This window comes from Takifugu rubripes, chromosome 9 (genome assembly GCF_901000725.2).
Source record: "Takifugu rubripes chromosome 9, fTakRub1.2, whole genome shotgun sequence".
Taxonomy (NCBI): Eukaryota; Metazoa; Chordata; class Actinopteri; order Tetraodontiformes; family Tetraodontidae; genus Takifugu; species Takifugu rubripes.
In genome coordinates, this window is record NC_042293.1 from 15387755 (window position 1) to 15404677 (window position 16923).

Here is a 16923-nt window from a genome sequence, read left to right on the forward strand (position 1 = left end):
GTGAGGGAGAGCATCCTGTAGTGGGGGGGTGAGGGAGAGCATCTGGGGGTGGGGGTGTGAGGGAGGGAGGGAGAGCAACCTGGAGTGGGGGGATGAGGGAGGGAGAGCAACCTGGAGTGGGGGGGTGGGGGGAGTATTCTGAATTGGATTTTCTGTGTTTTTGCTTTTCTTTAATTGAAACATTAATCTTAGTTTTTCACTTTTATTTTGTACGATGGAGTTTTGTTCATTATTTTAGTTTTCTGTGATCATATTTCTTCTGCTGTGGCCTTTGTTTGAAGTATTTGGACACTAATAGTTAAGCTGCAAACATCTTATTGGGAGTTTTAATCCCAGTTTTGCTTTTTCTGGAAAATATCGTAACATGAAGAATGATGGTCTAAAGGATTATGTGGACCCAAATGCCCGGTCCAGGCTGGTCCAGACTGAACCGGTCCAGCCTGAACAGAATCTCAGCATCTGTTGAAACCGGAGCAGTTTTAGCTGGAACCCTGACGTGGACTCGATGCTTCTGGACCTTCTGTGTCCTGTTTTACTGTTTCCTGTCTGTCAGGTTCTCTGATTAGAATTCCAACGGTCATTTCATGCACTTAAGAGAATAAACTGATTTAAATACATTTTTATTTGGACATTTGACCAACCAAGACGGGAGATTTGCATGATGATGTATAATAATAGCACATATATCACAACTTTGACGTTTCAGGACTTTTACTTCTGCTTTTCTATTTTATGCATTTCACATTTACAATGGTGGAGACAAAGATCTGAGAATCTGGCAGGAAGGAATGCCGGCTCAGGAATGTCATTCAGGAAGCAGTCTAGAATTAGACTTCCTGTTCATCCCACTGCTCCTCTGGGTGGGACAACACGAGCAGGGCTTCTTTAAGCACGTGTCCAAATGTGCCCGAACACGGAGGTGGCGCCCGACCCCCGGAGGTGGCGCCCGACCCCCAGAGATGGGGCCTTCACTCTTTATATTTCTCCAGCTTTTTCCATACGAATGCTCAGTAATCTCCAGCAGAATTAATATTAATTAAATATACGGATCAGTGACGGGCCAGAACGCTTCAGCCCTGTTTATGGGCGTGGCCCTGTAATCTTCAGCCCTGTTTGTGGGCGTGGCCCTGTAATCTTCAGCCCTGTTTGTGGGCGTGGCCCTGGCCCTGTAATCTTCAGCGATGTGGTCCCACCCTGAGGAATCCAACGTGCACAACATCCTGGTGTGTCAGCGCCATTCATGTTCCACGGAAGAATCCAAGATGATGATGGGATGGACGGGAGGGCCACTTCCAAAGGGCCCCTGCAGCCAGAGCTCTGCAACAATGGAGAGAACGAGGAAGGAAGTGCGGAAGTATTGAAGCAGTCACTTTTGATTGGTTATTCAAAAGTATTTCCATTTTTCCGGTCAATAGTCGTTCAATCCCAGGCTAATTCCTGCACCGGGAGCCGATTCTGTATAATATCAGAGGTGGACCCTGCTGGTCTTAGACGCTGTGGTGATGCTCACGGGGTCTTCAGACCAGACCAGCTCCTGGGAGCCATTGGGCTCCAAGACAAGTCATCATTTGGCTATCGTTAAAGTCTCAATTATTTCTAGAATTGAGATTAATTGTTATAATTGTGATTATTCTTCTGGTGGCCTCTCTCCTCTTTGACATGTTTGCTGTTCTTCTCTTTTTCCTCTTTTTTTTTGAACAACCTGTGGAGACACAACAGCTTTTGATGAATAAACCAGCAGTTTTGTTGGTTGTAGCCACGCTGTTTCCTCCTGTGCTAAGATGCTAACAAAAGCTACCAGCTTGAGAAAACTACTAGTTGTCATGGAGATGGTGTGAACATAAAACCACAATTGCTGTAAGTATTTTAAAAGCACCACAAATACATTCAAAAGCTAAACTCTCATGGAACATTACAATACAAGGTATTCAAGTTAAAATGATGATACATGGACTTTATATTAGATTTATATTATATTTATACTATAGCTCCAATCTCCCAATTATTGCAGCTCCCGTCAACGATATTGTTGATATAAGAGTCATCAGACGTGTGTTTGAAGGTTCTGTGTGATTAAGGTACAAGTTTAAGTGTTTCTCCCTCAGAATTACAAAATTCTGAGAAAAATACTTTCTGCATTCAGCTCACAATTTGTTTAAGTTGTTTAAAGTTATTACTTTAAAATGTGTTGGTGTAAAAGTAGAATTTCCCCACAGATTGTTAAATTAAAATAGGAGTTGATGAAATAAAAAGCTCCAACTTTTCCACATAGATTTTGTACAATGTGACTTTTGAAATAAGCAGGTTAGGTTCTGTCCTGATGCTCCACTGGTGCCGTCATCTCGGCTGGACCACGACTCTTCCTGTCCCTGCCCCCTTCTCCCATCACGCTCTTCCTTCCAGCCTCCAGGATTATCCTCAGCCCTCTTCCAGCTCCCTCCCTTTCCTGTCAGCCTCTCAGCCCTGAAGAGAGCGAGGAAAAGAGTCCCGTCAGAGCGGACATGTGCCCGTTCTCCTCTGTTCTGGTGCAGCCGAGCTCTCGTCCAACTGAACCTCAATGTCAAGAGATCAGAACCATGTTGGTGAGCAACCTGAAGGTAAACGCACCTCACACACACACGCACACACAGCTAAACAGCCAACACCATGTTGGTGAGCAACCTGAAGGTAAACGCACCTCACACACACACGCACACACACACACAGCTAAACGGCCAACACCCGCCCCTCCAAGTGACACAAAGTGATGTCAAGTGTTTATGAACTGGGCCAGTTATCAATTATTCATATTCAGATTTTTACTGCAATGGCTTTTGGAGAAATACAGAGTTGTGTTGTAGAGTTGTGTTGTGTAAAGTGAGGAAAAATCTTATATAATTAGATAATTGTAAATGGACTTCAGAACTGTTGGCAAACAGTTGTCTGAAGGAAGTAAAACTAAGACTCCAGGCGAAGGCGAGTTCCCTCATTGTGCCCATGCAGGCGTCCAAGATCCATTTCAGCATTTATTCACTATTGTCTCCATTCGTTTTGGCCAGTGATTCATAAATCCTGGCTCTCACAAATGCATCCCATTTGGGAAGATGAACAAAGAGCGGAAACAAGTGTTACTCAAAAATGTGTTTTTAACTCATGGTAGCAAGAAAAATACGAGCCTCATTTTAATTTGGAGTTTAATATCTAATAAGAAAGTTGGAAATGTTCTGGAAACCCTTTCAAAATAAAAGTTGGGTTATGCTAAAAGTCCTCAGTGACATTCCATGACTGTTAATTCCTAAAACCTAATAAAATGAGGAGTGTGGTCCACAGACAGAGTCCTCCGTGTTGGTGAGCGAGGATAGCACTGAGCCAATAAGCAAGGCATTATTCACTGAAGCTGCGTGGTCATGTGACCCTGAGAGGCTGACGATGCATCAGCAACGATCTCCTGCTGACCCGACGGTTTGGGTGACTAAAGAACCTCGTTGTCCTCTTGAATCCCAGGTTTTTTCTATGTGGACTCATTTCCTACCAAGGTCCACAAATATGAATGACCCCAGAAGTGTGTTAATCCCCATGAGTGGTGTCCCTTATACACCAGTGTTAACTAGCTAGGTGGAGGGTTAGGGTTAGGTGTTAACTAGCTGGGTGGAGGGTTAGGGTTAGGTGTTAACTAGCTAGGTGGAGGTTTAGGTGTTAACTAGCTAGGTGTAGGGTTAGGTGTTAACTAGCTAGGTGGAGGGTTAGGTGTTAACTAGCTGGGTGGAGGGTTAGGGTTAGGTGTTAACTAGCTAGGTGGAGGGTTAGGTGTTAACTAGCTGGGTGGAGGGTTAGGGTTAGGTGTTAACTAGCTAGGTGGAGGGTTAGGTGTTAACTAGCTAGGTGGAGGGCAGGGTCGGAGGTGCCCTCATGGCTGATATTCTGTCGGTGATCTGAATCCAGTACAAAACATCGTCAGCTGCACACCACAAGGTCATGACCTTGGTGTACCCCCCCCCTGAGGCTCCATGAGCAGACCATATTGTCTCTTCACACATTAGCCCATCTGCAGGCTCCTTGATGCTCTTCTACTTAGCTTGCCCTCTGACTCCAAGCTCCTTTGGTAACCTTGTGGTGGAGCCTCCTCAGTTCACCTTCACTGGACACACAAACAGGTTCCAGCCCCAGTTCTTTGCTTCGGCTGACAATAGCTAATCCTTTTCCTTTTGAACACCTCATCGACAGAAATGAACATATAACAGCAGGATTCTGACCAAAGGACCAGGTCTGGCTGCAGCTGGATTGCTGCAATTTCTAAGTTGGAAGGAGCTTCTGACTTCAGACGACCTGCATTTCCCAGTTTCAGGCTGCATTAATCAAACATGAATCTGGAGGTGCTCGTTTAGGTAGCTGCTTCTCCCCCTCCTGAAAAAGGGGTGTTGGCTCCGGCACAACACAGTCTTGGGTTCTAAGGGCATGGCCGTCGTGGTTGCCATCTTGACTTGCACTGCTTGGCAGGTTCTTGTACAGCCTCTATGGAACCTCTATGGCCCGGGGGGCCCAAAGGACGTCCTGTGCAATGCTGCTAAGCTTTGGTGGGGGCCCTAAACATATTTGCCCCCAAACCTTTAGAGTTCCACACTAAATTCCCACTTAGCTATTTATTTTAAAACTGACATTAAATATACGTATGAAAATGTACATAATCAAATAATAGGATAAAAACAGAGAATTCCACAGAAATTGTGATTGTGCCTCCGGCCTAATGCTCACCAAGAAATGTATATGTTCAGCCCCCCCTCCGAGCCGTGCACGTCCTGGCATCATTAAATAGCTCATAGGTTAGGTTAGGGTTAGGGTGGTTAGGGTCAGGGTTGGGTTGGTTAAGGTTAGGTTGGTTAGGGTCAGGGTTAGGTTGGTTAGGGTCAGGGTTAGGTTGGTTAGGGTCAGGGTTGGGTTGGTTAGGGTCAGGGTTGGGTTGGTTAAGGTTAGGTTGGTTAGGGTCAGGGTTAGGTTGGTCAGGGTTAGGTTGGTTAAGGTCAGGGTTAGGTTGGTTAGGGTCAGGGTTAGGTTGGTTAGGGTCAGGGTTGGGTTGGTTAGGGTTGGGTTGGTTAAGGTCAGGGTTGGGTTGGTTAAGGTTAGGTTGGTTAGGGTCAGGGTTAGGTTGGTTAGGGTCAGGGTTAGGTTGGTTAAGGTCAGGGTTGGGTTGGTTAGGGTCAGGGTTAGGTTGGTTAGGGTTAGGTTGGTTAAGGTCAGGGTTGGGTTGGTTAGGGTCAGGGTTAGGTTGGTTAGGGTCAGAGTTAGGTTGGTTAAGGTCAGGGTTGGGTTGGTTAGGGTCAGGGTTGGGTTGGTTAGGGTCAGGGTTAGGTTGGCTAGGGTCAGGGTTGGGTTGGCTAGGGTTAGGTTGGTTAGGGTCAGGGTTGGGTTGGCTAGGGTTAGGTTGGTTAGGGTCAGGGTTAGGTTGGTTTGCAAAGCTCGTTGTTCCCAAAAGGCTTTTTAGAGCCGGTAGACATTCATTTTTCATTTATCTGTATTTCCATGAGTTAGGGTGAAACAGCAAGGAATTCTTTTGGTTAACCCTAACCCTAACCTGCTGATGTTACATTAAGATTCCGAGCTTTGTGACCAACTAACCCTTTTCCAAGTGTTTGCCGCTGTATCTCCAGGATCAGTGCCTGACTCGGTGCCGTTCTCTGTTCCCGGGACAGACGCGAGGCCGGGGGCTGAGGCCTGGCCCGAGGTGGAGCAGGCGGAGCGTTTGGCTCGTGGCGCCGCCCTGAAGTGGGCATCGGGTGTTTTCTGTCGCCCTGAACATCTGGAGCGTTTGAGCCAGTACAAGAAGAGAGAGAGTCAGAGGACCACCTCCATCCACACCAGACTGAAGGTCACATGACAAAACCACACGAATGAATGAATAAAACAGCGTTACAGAGTAAAAGCTCAACCTGTTTACATCCTGTTTGTTGAGTCAAGCTGTGATATTCACTGTGTTTCTGATCCAACTAGTGTTTCTTTCTATCATTTATCCTGTCAATGCAGCTCGTAGTTTCCTTTAAATACCTCAAAATAAAGTGTATTCAAAGTAAAAAAAAAGTGTGTGTGAAGTACCTAAAAGTCCACTATTGTGATTTTAACTCCAGTTATTGGGTTAGAAATCAGTGAGTCGATCTGCTGCTAACCCTAACCCTAACCCTAACCCAGTGAGTCGATCTGCTGCTAACCCTAACCCTAACCCAGTGAGTCGATCTGCTGCTAACCCTAACCCTAACCCAGTGAGTCGATCTGCTGCTAACCCTAACCCAGTGAGTCGATCTGCTGCTAACCCTAACCCTATCCCTAACCCAGTGAGTCGATCTGCTGCTAACCCTATCCCTAACCCAGTGAGTCGATCTGCTGCTAACCCTATCCCTAACCCTATCCCTAACCCAGTGAGTCGATCTGCTGCTAACCCTAACCCTAACCCAGTGAGTCGATCTGCTGCTAACCCTAACCCTAACCCAGTGAGTCGATCTGCTGCTAACCCTAACCCTAACCCAGTGAGTCGATCTGCTGCTAACCCTAACCCTAACCCAGTGAGTCGATCTGCTGCTAACCCTAACCCAGTGAGTCGATCTGCTGCTAACCCTAACCCTATCCCTAACCCAGTGAGTCGATCTGCTGCTAACCCTATCCCTAACCCTAACCCTAACCCAGTGAGTCGATCTGCTGCTAACCCTAACCCTAACCCAGTGAGTCGATCTGCTGCTAACCCTAACCCTAACCCTAACCCAGTGAGTCGATCTGCTGCTAACCCTAACCCTTTTCTTGCAGTCCATGGTGCGATCGTACCTTGAAGGAGTGGGTTGGGGTCTGGAACAGCTTCGGGATGCCAGAGCTGAGCTGATGACGGTGTCGCAGGCTTTGAAGAAAACAGGACTGGAGTCCAGTTGCAGCACAGACGGGGAAAGGTCTCTAGAGAAGCTGAGGGAAGTCTCAGTCCACCACCGCCAACTCCTCACTGCCGTCAGCAACCTGCCCCGCCTTTACGCAGGTGACCTGCCACCATAAAAATCAGAGATTAACGCATGCACCCTAACCATGTTCCCTAACTCTAACCATGCTCCCTAACTCTAACCATGCTCCCTAACTCTAACCATGCTCCCTAACCCTAACCATGCTCCCTAACCCTAACATGCTCCCTAACTCTAACCATGCTCCCTAACCCTAACATGCTCCCTAACTCTAACCATGCTCCCTAACCCTAACCATGCTCCCTAATCCTGCTCCCTAACCCTAACCATGCTCCCTAACCCTAACCATGCTCCCTAACCCTGCTCCCTAACCCTAACCATGCTCCCTAACCCTGCTCCCTAACCCTAACCATGCTCCCTAACCCTAACCCTGCTCCCTAACCCTAACCCTGCTCCCTAACCTTAACCATGTAGTTCAGGTTTGAGTCCAGTCAGAAGCTCAATGATGCAGATTTGGATTTATCTTTCTGCAGCTTTTGCATGATGTGTCAGCAAAGGATCAAACCTGCCTCCTTGTCTCATGGTTTTCCTCAGGATAAGGATAAAAAGAGGCTGTAGAGCAATCGTGTTTCCTGATACACAGTGGTGTTGTTATCCTGCTGAGGCCCTTCTGGGAAACCAAAGTCTCCCGTCTTCATCTTGACAGTGCGAAGCATGGTGTTGGAGACGGAGCGTCTTGTGGAATCCAGGCGACTCCTGGAGGCCCATGCACTCCTCATGGATCTGGAACAGTGGCAGGATGAAATCCTCTGGCAGCTTTCTGGGAATACTGGGATGGAAAAGAGTGCTCTCAGTCCTGAGGACCAGGAACTGGTGGCCAAATATTTCTCAGGGGTTGGAAACTTGGTGGAGGCGCTTGGTAAGGGTTCGAGTGGTCCGATATCATTAGATAAGCAAGTCTCAATATATCGCATACATCAGTTTTCCCCCACAGAAAGAAAAATGGAGAAACCACTGCCTATTAACGCTGACATGGGTGTACCACCTGGTGGGACCACCTGGGGAGAGGGTGGGACCACCTGAGGAGAGGGTGGGACCACCTGGGGAGAGGGTGGGACCAACTGAGGAGAGGGTGGGTGGGACCATCTGGGGAGAGGGTGGAACCACCTGGGGAGAGGGGGTGGTACCATCTGGGGAGAGGGTGGGACCACCTGGGGAGAGGGTGGGACCACCTGGGGAGAGGGGGTGGTACCATCTGGGGAGAGGGTGGGACCATCTGGGGAGAGGGGGTGGGACCATCTGGGGAGAGGGTGGGACCATCTGGGCAGAGGGTGGGACCACCTGGGGAGAGGGTGGGACCACCTGGGGAGAGGGTGGGACCACCTGGGGAGAGGGGGTGGTACCATCTGGGGAGAGGGTGGGACCACCTGGGGAGAGGGTGGGACCACCTGGGGAGAGGGGGTGGTACCATCTGGGGAGAGGGTGGGACCATCTGGGCAGAGGGTGGGACCATCTGGGCAGAGGGTGGGACCACCTGGGGAGAGGGTGGGACCACCTGGGGAGAGGGTGGGTGGGACCATCTGGGCAGAGGGTGGGACCACCTTGGGAGAGGGTGGGTAGGACCACCTGGGGAGAGGGTGTGACCGGCTCATAAAAGAACATGCAATACGACCTGTAAAAGGAAATGAGAGCAAATTGGAAAACACGTTAATAGTTTCTAGACTTTCAGAACATCTTTCATGCAGAAATATGTTTTTGTTTCTTAATTAGCTTCTGAAGATTGGATCGCCAGTTGGGGAAGCTCACTGGTGACACTAACGGAGGAAAATCTACAGTACAAATATATACTATATAAATATACGGTCCACATGGTTAACCGAACCTCTACATTTAAATGCACTCCTTCATTTATCGATACTTTACTGATGTAGTTTGTAATTAACTTCCACTTTACAATCATCTCATCTTCTTAACTGCTTTATCCCTCTTGGGAGAGGGGGCACATATGGGACAGGCAGAGCCCCCCCGGATGAGGCCCCAGTTCATTTCAGGGCCCTATGTGAGCATTTATGGGTTTGGTACCTTGCTCAAGGGTACCTGGGCAGTCCTCTGAAGGTGTTCTTCCACCCCCCCCACTACCAGAACACTGTCCATGTTTTGTCTGCACTGGCGCTGGAACCCGGAACCCTCTGCTCCTCAGCCCAGCTCCCAACATACTGAGCTGTTTTTAGGATCATTTCTTTCAAAATTCGAATCTGTTCTGCTCACTAATTTGGTAATGGTAACCAAATTAGTTAAAAATTAATTTGGTTAATGGTAACCAAATAAGTGCTTCAGTTTTCCTGAGTACGTGTTTCTGTTTTTTTATCAAAATAAGAGCAAAGGTGTGACAGCAGGCTCCAGATTTCAAAGCCAACTGAGGGCCGGCTCTCTTAAGTTCTTCAGGTGATCCTCCATCTCTTTTTTGGTGTTTGGCTACAAGACTTTGTCATCTGCTGGTCACTTCAGGTAAAGAGATGTGGGCGGTGGTGAGCAGTGCTCTGGCACTCGCGAGACAGAACCCCACGCCATTTGTGTCAGCAGTGAGGATAGTGGAGCGAGAAGAGGCCCTGGACCGAGCTTTCCTGGAGGAGAGAGGAGGGAACAGAAGCAGCAGACCTCTGCCCCCACAAAGACCTCGGTGCTGGAGGGCAGCCTTTTTCCAGGTCAGCACCGTCTCGTGCTGACTTTTTATTTCACTGGAATGCCTCATGAATCACAAACTCACACCTCTCAGGTATTTGAGGACGGCGTTTCTACGCGATTTCGCAGCGTTTCCTTCCTGCACACCCGTGGGCCGGGCCTGGCAGGTCACCTCTCAGCCATCCAGCATGGCGTCATGGCTGACCTGGCCACCGTGTGCTGCCTGTTGGAGCACTGTGTGCCGCCTCACTACCAGCTGACGGGAGCCTACATAAAGGCCATCCACCAGTGTCTACATAATCATCTGGCCCAGGTGTGAGAAGGCAACAGTTACCTGATACTCGTTGATACTGACCTTTAAATAGAGCACTGCCCAATTACAGGCACACTTTGCTCTAATTATTTTGTGCTGCATATTGATTGCAGGCATCTATCTTATGGAAAGAAATGTAGTCTAATAAAATTCTCATCCTGACATAAATTCTATGATTAAAAACCAGTTTTCAATCTGAAAACGGCATCACTGTACATGAATAAGTTCCATTTGTGTCGTAGATCAGCAGTTGGGACCTGGAGAGTGGTGAAATCTTTGCTGTGCTCAACTGGGTTCTCCACGTCTACGACAGGTGAGCTCTACTTATATACTTAGTTCCAAGTAGGTGCTTAATAGCACTTTACTGTTAATGGGCAGCTAAAAGGAAATATTTGGCCCAATCATACATGTAGGAATGAATTGATTACCTGACAGTTATCCACAGAATGTTGTGTTAAATGCGTTCAGCTAAAAAATTCCATTTTTGCTGAAGTTGGGCATCAGGTGCTGGTGATAACAGGACCTGATTCTGGGAGAACCAAGCCTTTCAATATAATGCATGGTGCACCAGAGGACTCGGCATGAGGGTGGTTAATGTGCACGTTGTCAACTGCAAAGTACACTCATGAATGATGATGTTGATTTTGAAGCCCAGACATGATGGGTCACCCAGAGATGGTAAAGGAGGTAAAGAAAGAAGATCTGCCCCCCCTCATCCCCCCTGAGAGACTGGAGCAGTTGCAGAGTAAATATGTGCAGAGCGTTCAGGTAAATGGATCGCACACCTTCAGTGGTTAGCTTGTTAGCTAACAATACTAACAGCGTGCCTAGTGTCTCTGCACCTGTTGACCTTCCAGCTGCGTTAGTATAGAGACAGTTTAATATAAGACAATTAGTCACATTTATGCTGCTAAGTTACAGCAGGGGTGTAAAAGGAAGGTTAATGCAGTAAGTGGAGTCGTAATGACAAAGGTGCGTTCAGACAGTCCCGATATGAGAGTGTTTAAGAGCAAGGGCCAACAAATGATGCTGAAAGCAGAGAAGAAAGCATACGAGTCTGTCTGTGTGTGTGTGCGTGTGTGTCTGTGTGTGTGTCTGTGTGTGCGCGTGTGTGTCTGTCTGTGTGTTTGCGTGTGTGTCTGTCTGTGTGTCTGCGTGTGTGTGTGTGTGTGCGTGTGTGTCTGTCTGTGTGTGTGCGTGTGTGTCTGTGTGTGCGTGTGTGTCTGTCTGTGTGTCTGTGTGTGTGTCTGCGTGTGTGTGCGTGTGTGTCTGTCTGTGTGTCTGCGTGTGTGTCTGTCTGTGTGTGTGCGTGTGTGTCTGCGTGTGTGTCTGTGTGTGCGCGTGTGTGTCTGTCTGTGTGTTTGCGTGTGTGTCTGTCTGTGTGTCTGCCTGTGTGTCTGTCTGTGTGTGTGCGTGTGTGTGTGCATATGTGTCTGTGTGTGTGTGTGTGTGTGCGTGTGTGTCTGTCTGCGTGTGTGTCTGTGTGTGTGCGTGTGTGTCTGCGTGTGTGTCTGTCTGTGTGTGTGCGTGTGTGTGTGCATATGTGTCTGTGTGTGTGTGTGTGTGTGTGTGCGTGCGTGTGCGTGCGTGCGTGCGCGTGCGTGCGTGCGTGTGCGTGCGTGCGTGCGTGCGTGTGTGTGCGTGCGTGCGTGCGCTCTTGTCCCATCTCCAGAGGAGCGTTTCAGAGTGGATGTACAAGGCTCTACAGGTGGAGCTGCAAGACTGGCAGCGAGACCAGGAGCCAGATACAGATCACGAGGGCTTCTACCAGACCAGCCTGCCCACCATCATCACACAGGTGAGCATACAGGTACACCCACGATCATACCAACCAATCATGTGTTCCATAGACTTCTCTTTCTGGCGACTGAAGTAGATGCTGGAGGAAAATGCCCGTGTTGCTCTGATGATTGGAGAGACCCTACGAGATCAAACCATACAGATGGGATTGTACGAGATGGAGAAGCTTCTCAACAGGTGTGCCTGCCCATCAGCTTGAGACATCAAGGGGTCATTGGTCTAAAGTCTTGTTCATGTCCTAGGTTTCGAGAGGCTCTGGTGGAACTCGGGAAAGAGCATCGTAGGGAGCCGGACAACCACAACAACAGGTTCTACCTCCACTATCTGCTGGCCTCCATTAGCAACTGCATCGTCCTCAAGTAAGAAAGGACAAGTTTAGGAAAAATTCAACTCGAATTTAAGCGAACCAGAATTTCAACAGAAGGTAAATGACTTAAAAATGGCTTGGAAGCAGCTATTAGAAACACTCCTTGTTGCTGTGCACTTGGAAGCAGCAAAGACAGATGAACCCAGTTACTGGAAAAAAAGAGCACAAGCAACTTATTCTAAAATTCATTTTTGAAAAAGAATTTAATATCTGAATCTTGCTGTTTAAAACTCTGGTCTTTTAACGTTTTCTTAACACAACAAATGCAAAATAAAAGGGTCTGAAAAAGCCTTTCAGATTTTCAATTCAAGCTTTATTCACATCCACCATGTAGGAAGTCCACAGAGAGCCTCCAACAGCAGCAGTCGCCTCGCTCCATGGGGCAGTTTTCTCGAACACCTCCCAACCCCTTGGCAGCTCTGGACCGCGCAGTGAGAAGAGCTTGTCGCCTGGTAATGGACCAGCTCCTGGTGGACCTTCAGCCTTTTCTTCCAGGCCTGCTTACTCGACCCTGGCTGGTCCAGGGTGAACCTACTCCCAAACTCTGTGGCATCCTGGAGCACCACCTGGAGCTGTATGGCCGCGTGCGCCCACCCTGCAGACAGGTTGCTGTTCCAACACCTGAGAATGTGGAATTACACACAACTCCTCACAGCAGACATTATGGAAGGCTGGGTTAGGGTTAGCTGTGGTGGGTTAGGGTTAGCTGTGGTGGGATAGGGTTAGCTGTGGTGGGTTAGGGTTAGCTGGGTTAGGGTTAGCTGGGTTAGGGTTAGCTGTGGTGGGATAGGGTTAGCTGGGTTAGGGTTAGCTGTGGTGGGTTAGGGTTAGCTGTGGTGGACGGACCACACCCCATCACTTTAACTAGGTTGGGTTAGGGTTAGCTGTGGTGGGATAGGGTTAGCTGTGGTGGGTTAGGGTTAGCTGGGTTAGGGTTAGCTGTGGTGGGTTAGGGTTAGCTGTGGTGGGTTAGGGTTAGCTGTGGTGGGTTAGGGTTAGGGTTAGGGTGTGTGGAAGGCCCCACCTGATGCAGCTGGTTTGTGGTGACCGATGAGGGCCTGTTTTATGCCTCAGGGTTAGGGTTCGCCACCCTCTTTCTCCTCTGCTGAAGCTGCCGCGTCCCGGTGTGGTAGTGATCGCTCCAGTCCGGTGTGCTTAATTAAGGTGGTGTTTGGCCTCCTTCTGATTAGCTGCCATCGGTAAATTGATGTGTGCAGGCTACAGCACTTGAACCTGGTTTTCCTGGGGTTGGGCTGCTGCTTGTCCTGCCTTGCCTCTTGGCTTTTGGAGGGGAGGAAGTGGTGCGAAGGTTCTTCTAAACGTCCGTATGTTTCCGTCCCCATATTTTCAACAACAGCTGCTTTGCACATCCCAGCAGTGAGTTTCTTCACTGACTTGGATGGAACTTCCAGTTCTTTAAGCTGGTCACCCAACACATGGCCCCTCTCAACCAGATGTTGCACTGAGGCTGCCAAGAGCATAATCCACCCGACGGAACCTCACCAGCAGGATCGGGAGTTCTGTCTGAGAATCTGGCAACCAAATGGTGGTTTGAGACATCAGCCACCATGCTGCTGGAGAAACAGCCATTTGAGGGGCCGCAGTCCCTGAAGAGGCACCGAATGTCGCTGTGATGGTGATACCTCATCCCACATAAGGCCAAGCTCAATAATGAACAGACCTCAGGGGCTGTTAGCTACACAGAGCTACAATCTCCAGCATAACCACCCCGCTGACAACAGCTGAAGCTGAGAAGTTTTTCCTCGACCTTAAAGAGAATCAAGACGTTCCTGAGAAATATGGTGGGACAGGAAAGTCTGAACGCACTGGACAAGTTCTCTCTCTTCACGGAGAGTAATGGATGAGGTTGGAAGAGAGGGGGTTAGGCTTGAACTCTCCAAATAATAGTGTGTAAAGAGTTGTACTGATTGCATATTGACAGTTAATGTGAATATGATTGTATGTTCTGGAATGGTTTGATTCAAGTTTTATTTTACTATAGAACCAAATTTCTTGTTTGAGACATTTCTCATCTAGTAGTCAAATAGGAAACTCCAATAAACTCGGCTGGGTGACTTGTTTTTGACCCACTTAACCGCTCATCTAGGCTATGATGGCAACAGTTGCCCCAGCAGCTCCAGACGGGGTCTCTTGGTGCATTGCTGCTCATTCTCACAACATCTCTTGCATCTGCAGCGTCTACAGGAGGAAACCCAGTGGCTGATCGTGGTGGAGTACGTCCGAGCACTTATGCAGAAGAGACTGGTGTGTCGCAATGGCAAAGACAGGACGCAACTGGCCCAGCAGATGATTCAGGATGACCAGCAGTTTAGGGAGCTCTTCCATGGCCTGGTGAGGAGGCGTGCACTTTTTTGGGTGTGAATGTGAGCGGGAATGGTTACTTGCTAAGTATGTTAGCCCTGCAACGAGCCAAAGGTGCTCGCCGCGACCCTGTTACGGGAAGCTTTTTAATTGTACCTGACTTGATTTAAATGAATAGATTCTTTTGGCGGATATATTATACAGTAACATTACAGGCAAACACACAAGGACAGTCCAGGACGACGTGGAGCACAAATCCGTGGTCTCCACCAGCCACCCCGGGGTGACGTTGCCACAGCAGCCTGTCTGTTGCCACCGCTGCCCTCGCCCGGGTAGATGCTACAGGGCCCTGAAAGCAGCCCTTTATAGATGGACTGATCATTTTTCCCAAGTGGTGATATTTAATGTGTTTTTAGAAGTATTTCCTGCCTTTGGCCATGTTCTGCATGTGCACTTGTGTTTCAGAATGAATGTGTCGGACGCCTTTTTTACAAGAGTTTAAGTAACTTTGATGGGTGTTAACGTTGCAATGACAAAGCATTCTGTCCTTCGTCTCACTGTAAATGTCAAATACTTGTCTGCAGGAGGGCGAAGGGGTTCCACCTGAAGTCAATCCTTTGGCTTTACTTCCAGTCCTTGCAGATTTCCTTCAACTCAAAGACCCAGGCATGCTTACGTTGGAAGTGTCTGGTCTCACAGCTAAGTACCCTGATATCAGGTAATGTGGGCGTTTTTATCACAGGAAATTAAAAAGCAACTTTAGACAGTTAACAGTTAAATTGATCAAGTTCTTTACTCCATTCAGTGACGAGCACGTGTCTATACTTCTGGATATCCGTGGGGACGTGTCCAGGGACGTTAGAGGCGCTGTTCTGGACCTGCTGGAGCAGAGCGCCCCCTCTCTGCCCGTGGGATATCGACCCATCTTCACAGACATTTTGGTGCCTCCTTCCACCGTGGTCTTCTGTCTGCCTAAAGCCAAGTGTGCATGACAGGAAGTGAAATAAAGGCTGACTAAATGTTTGGGGGGAAAAAGGTAAAGGCAGACTTAAAAAAGACTTTCACCACTTCACAGTTTATTCTCCACTCTTCCGTATGACGTCCAAGGGATTTGAGCTGGTGACCTGCAGGCTCAGTGTTCCTGAAGCTGAAACGTGCCTGGTCAAATTAATAAATGCATGAACTCATGCAGCACATTTCATGGTAAAACATCATGTCACTCTATGGTTATCCAGCAGATTTAAGCAGGTACTACGTCTAGAATTACTCCCTATTTTCTAGGTTTCTACTCGATTTAGTGCACTCAAAGTATCCCATAATGCACTGGAAGAAGTACAATTATATAATAAAGTGTACAATTATTACAATGTGATATATATATATACAGCAGCTTATATATGTGTGTGTGTGTGTGTGTGTGTGATATATACTGTATATATATATATCGTCCTTTGCAGTTGTATGCAAGGCTATTTAATGTTTTTATATTAGCTGCATTTACTATTAATTTATAAGATAAGAGCTTCGTAGTATATTAACAAATGATCTTGTGAGTTTTTTTTAATTAATCAGTAGAAAAAACATGATTTGAGAGACGGCTTCAGTCTCAACATGACGCTTTAATTCTGTTGCTGATGGTGTTTTTGCGTTCGTGCACCAGTACGAGATCACTACTAAAACAACCCCACTGAATAGTCCATTCATATATCATAAACCAAAATAAAGTTAAAGTTTGAGTTTGTGCAAGAGTGTGAGGTGATGTTGGAAAAATCCATTTTATAATATTAGAAAAGTCGTCACATGATATATTCATTTTTTAATTACTTCTTAGGCACCACAAGAATAAATATTCTCACTTATTAAGATTTTTGGCTGCTAAGACAAAAAATGAATATCAGGTTTTCTTTTGTGCAAGAAAAAAGATTTTCTTGTCCTGGCTTGATGCCACTAACCCTTCTGAGCACAAACCGTAATAAAATGGCTTAAATAACTAACTAACTAGCTAACAGTGGAACAGGGACCTACTGCAACGAGATGCTTTTAGGGCTCTGAGCCAACGCCCGCTAACTGGACGTGGGCCCTTTTATGATCGCAAAAAATGACATTTTTTATTAGTCCTGGTAAAGTTACAGTGAGGAGCCAGTTGTCCCTGCTGTTTAGGGTTAGTGTAGATTCTTGGATTTACCTTTTTCAACCCTCGCCCAGGTTTGGTGAAAAACTTGATTCTAAGTTTTGAAACAGTAAAGAAGACCCTAAGCCTAAGCCAGCTCCCTGTACCTTGTCTCTTGTTCCGGCCCTAATAAACATTGCAAATACAATATGGTCCTGGCTCGCTGGACCTCTTGTGACTCTGGCCCGAGTAATAAACATCCTAGAAATAACCTCCAAAAATTTAAAAAACTGCTTGTGTTCTTCAGAGAGTTAAATTACGGTATACTTCTCTTAATACAGTGATGTCATACATGTTCTAAATCTGAACTTTTTTAAGACAGCTGATCATTTGTCTTGGAATCTTGGTTAGCAAAAACTCT

General features: G+C 47.5%; 1 protein-coding gene across 2 annotated transcripts; it reads left to right on the forward strand.

The window, feature by feature from the left end:
* The first annotated feature begins 116 nt into the window (after positions 1–116).
* On the forward strand, positions 117–15579 carry exoc3l1 (exocyst complex component 3-like 1). Of its 2 annotated transcripts, none has more exons than XM_029842012.1 (15): positions 117–2597; positions 5625–5842; positions 6769–6988; positions 7615–7827; positions 9417–9613; positions 9685–9903; positions 10146–10216; positions 10554–10671; positions 11576–11701; positions 11780–11880; positions 11946–12062; positions 12405–12675; positions 14267–14422; positions 14977–15110; positions 15198–15579. In XM_029842012.1, exons 1-15 carry the CDS (start codon positions 2558–2560, stop codon positions 15382–15384), a joined length of 2388 nt encoding a protein of 795 aa, XP_029697872.1. In that variant the 5' UTR covers positions 117–2557; the 3' UTR covers positions 15385–15579. The 2 variants fall into 2 exon arrangements, with proteins under 2 accessions (XP_029697872.1, XP_029697873.1); XM_029842013.1 differs by having other exon boundaries at positions 5667–5842.
* The last annotated feature ends 1344 nt before the right edge of the window (positions 15580–16923 follow it).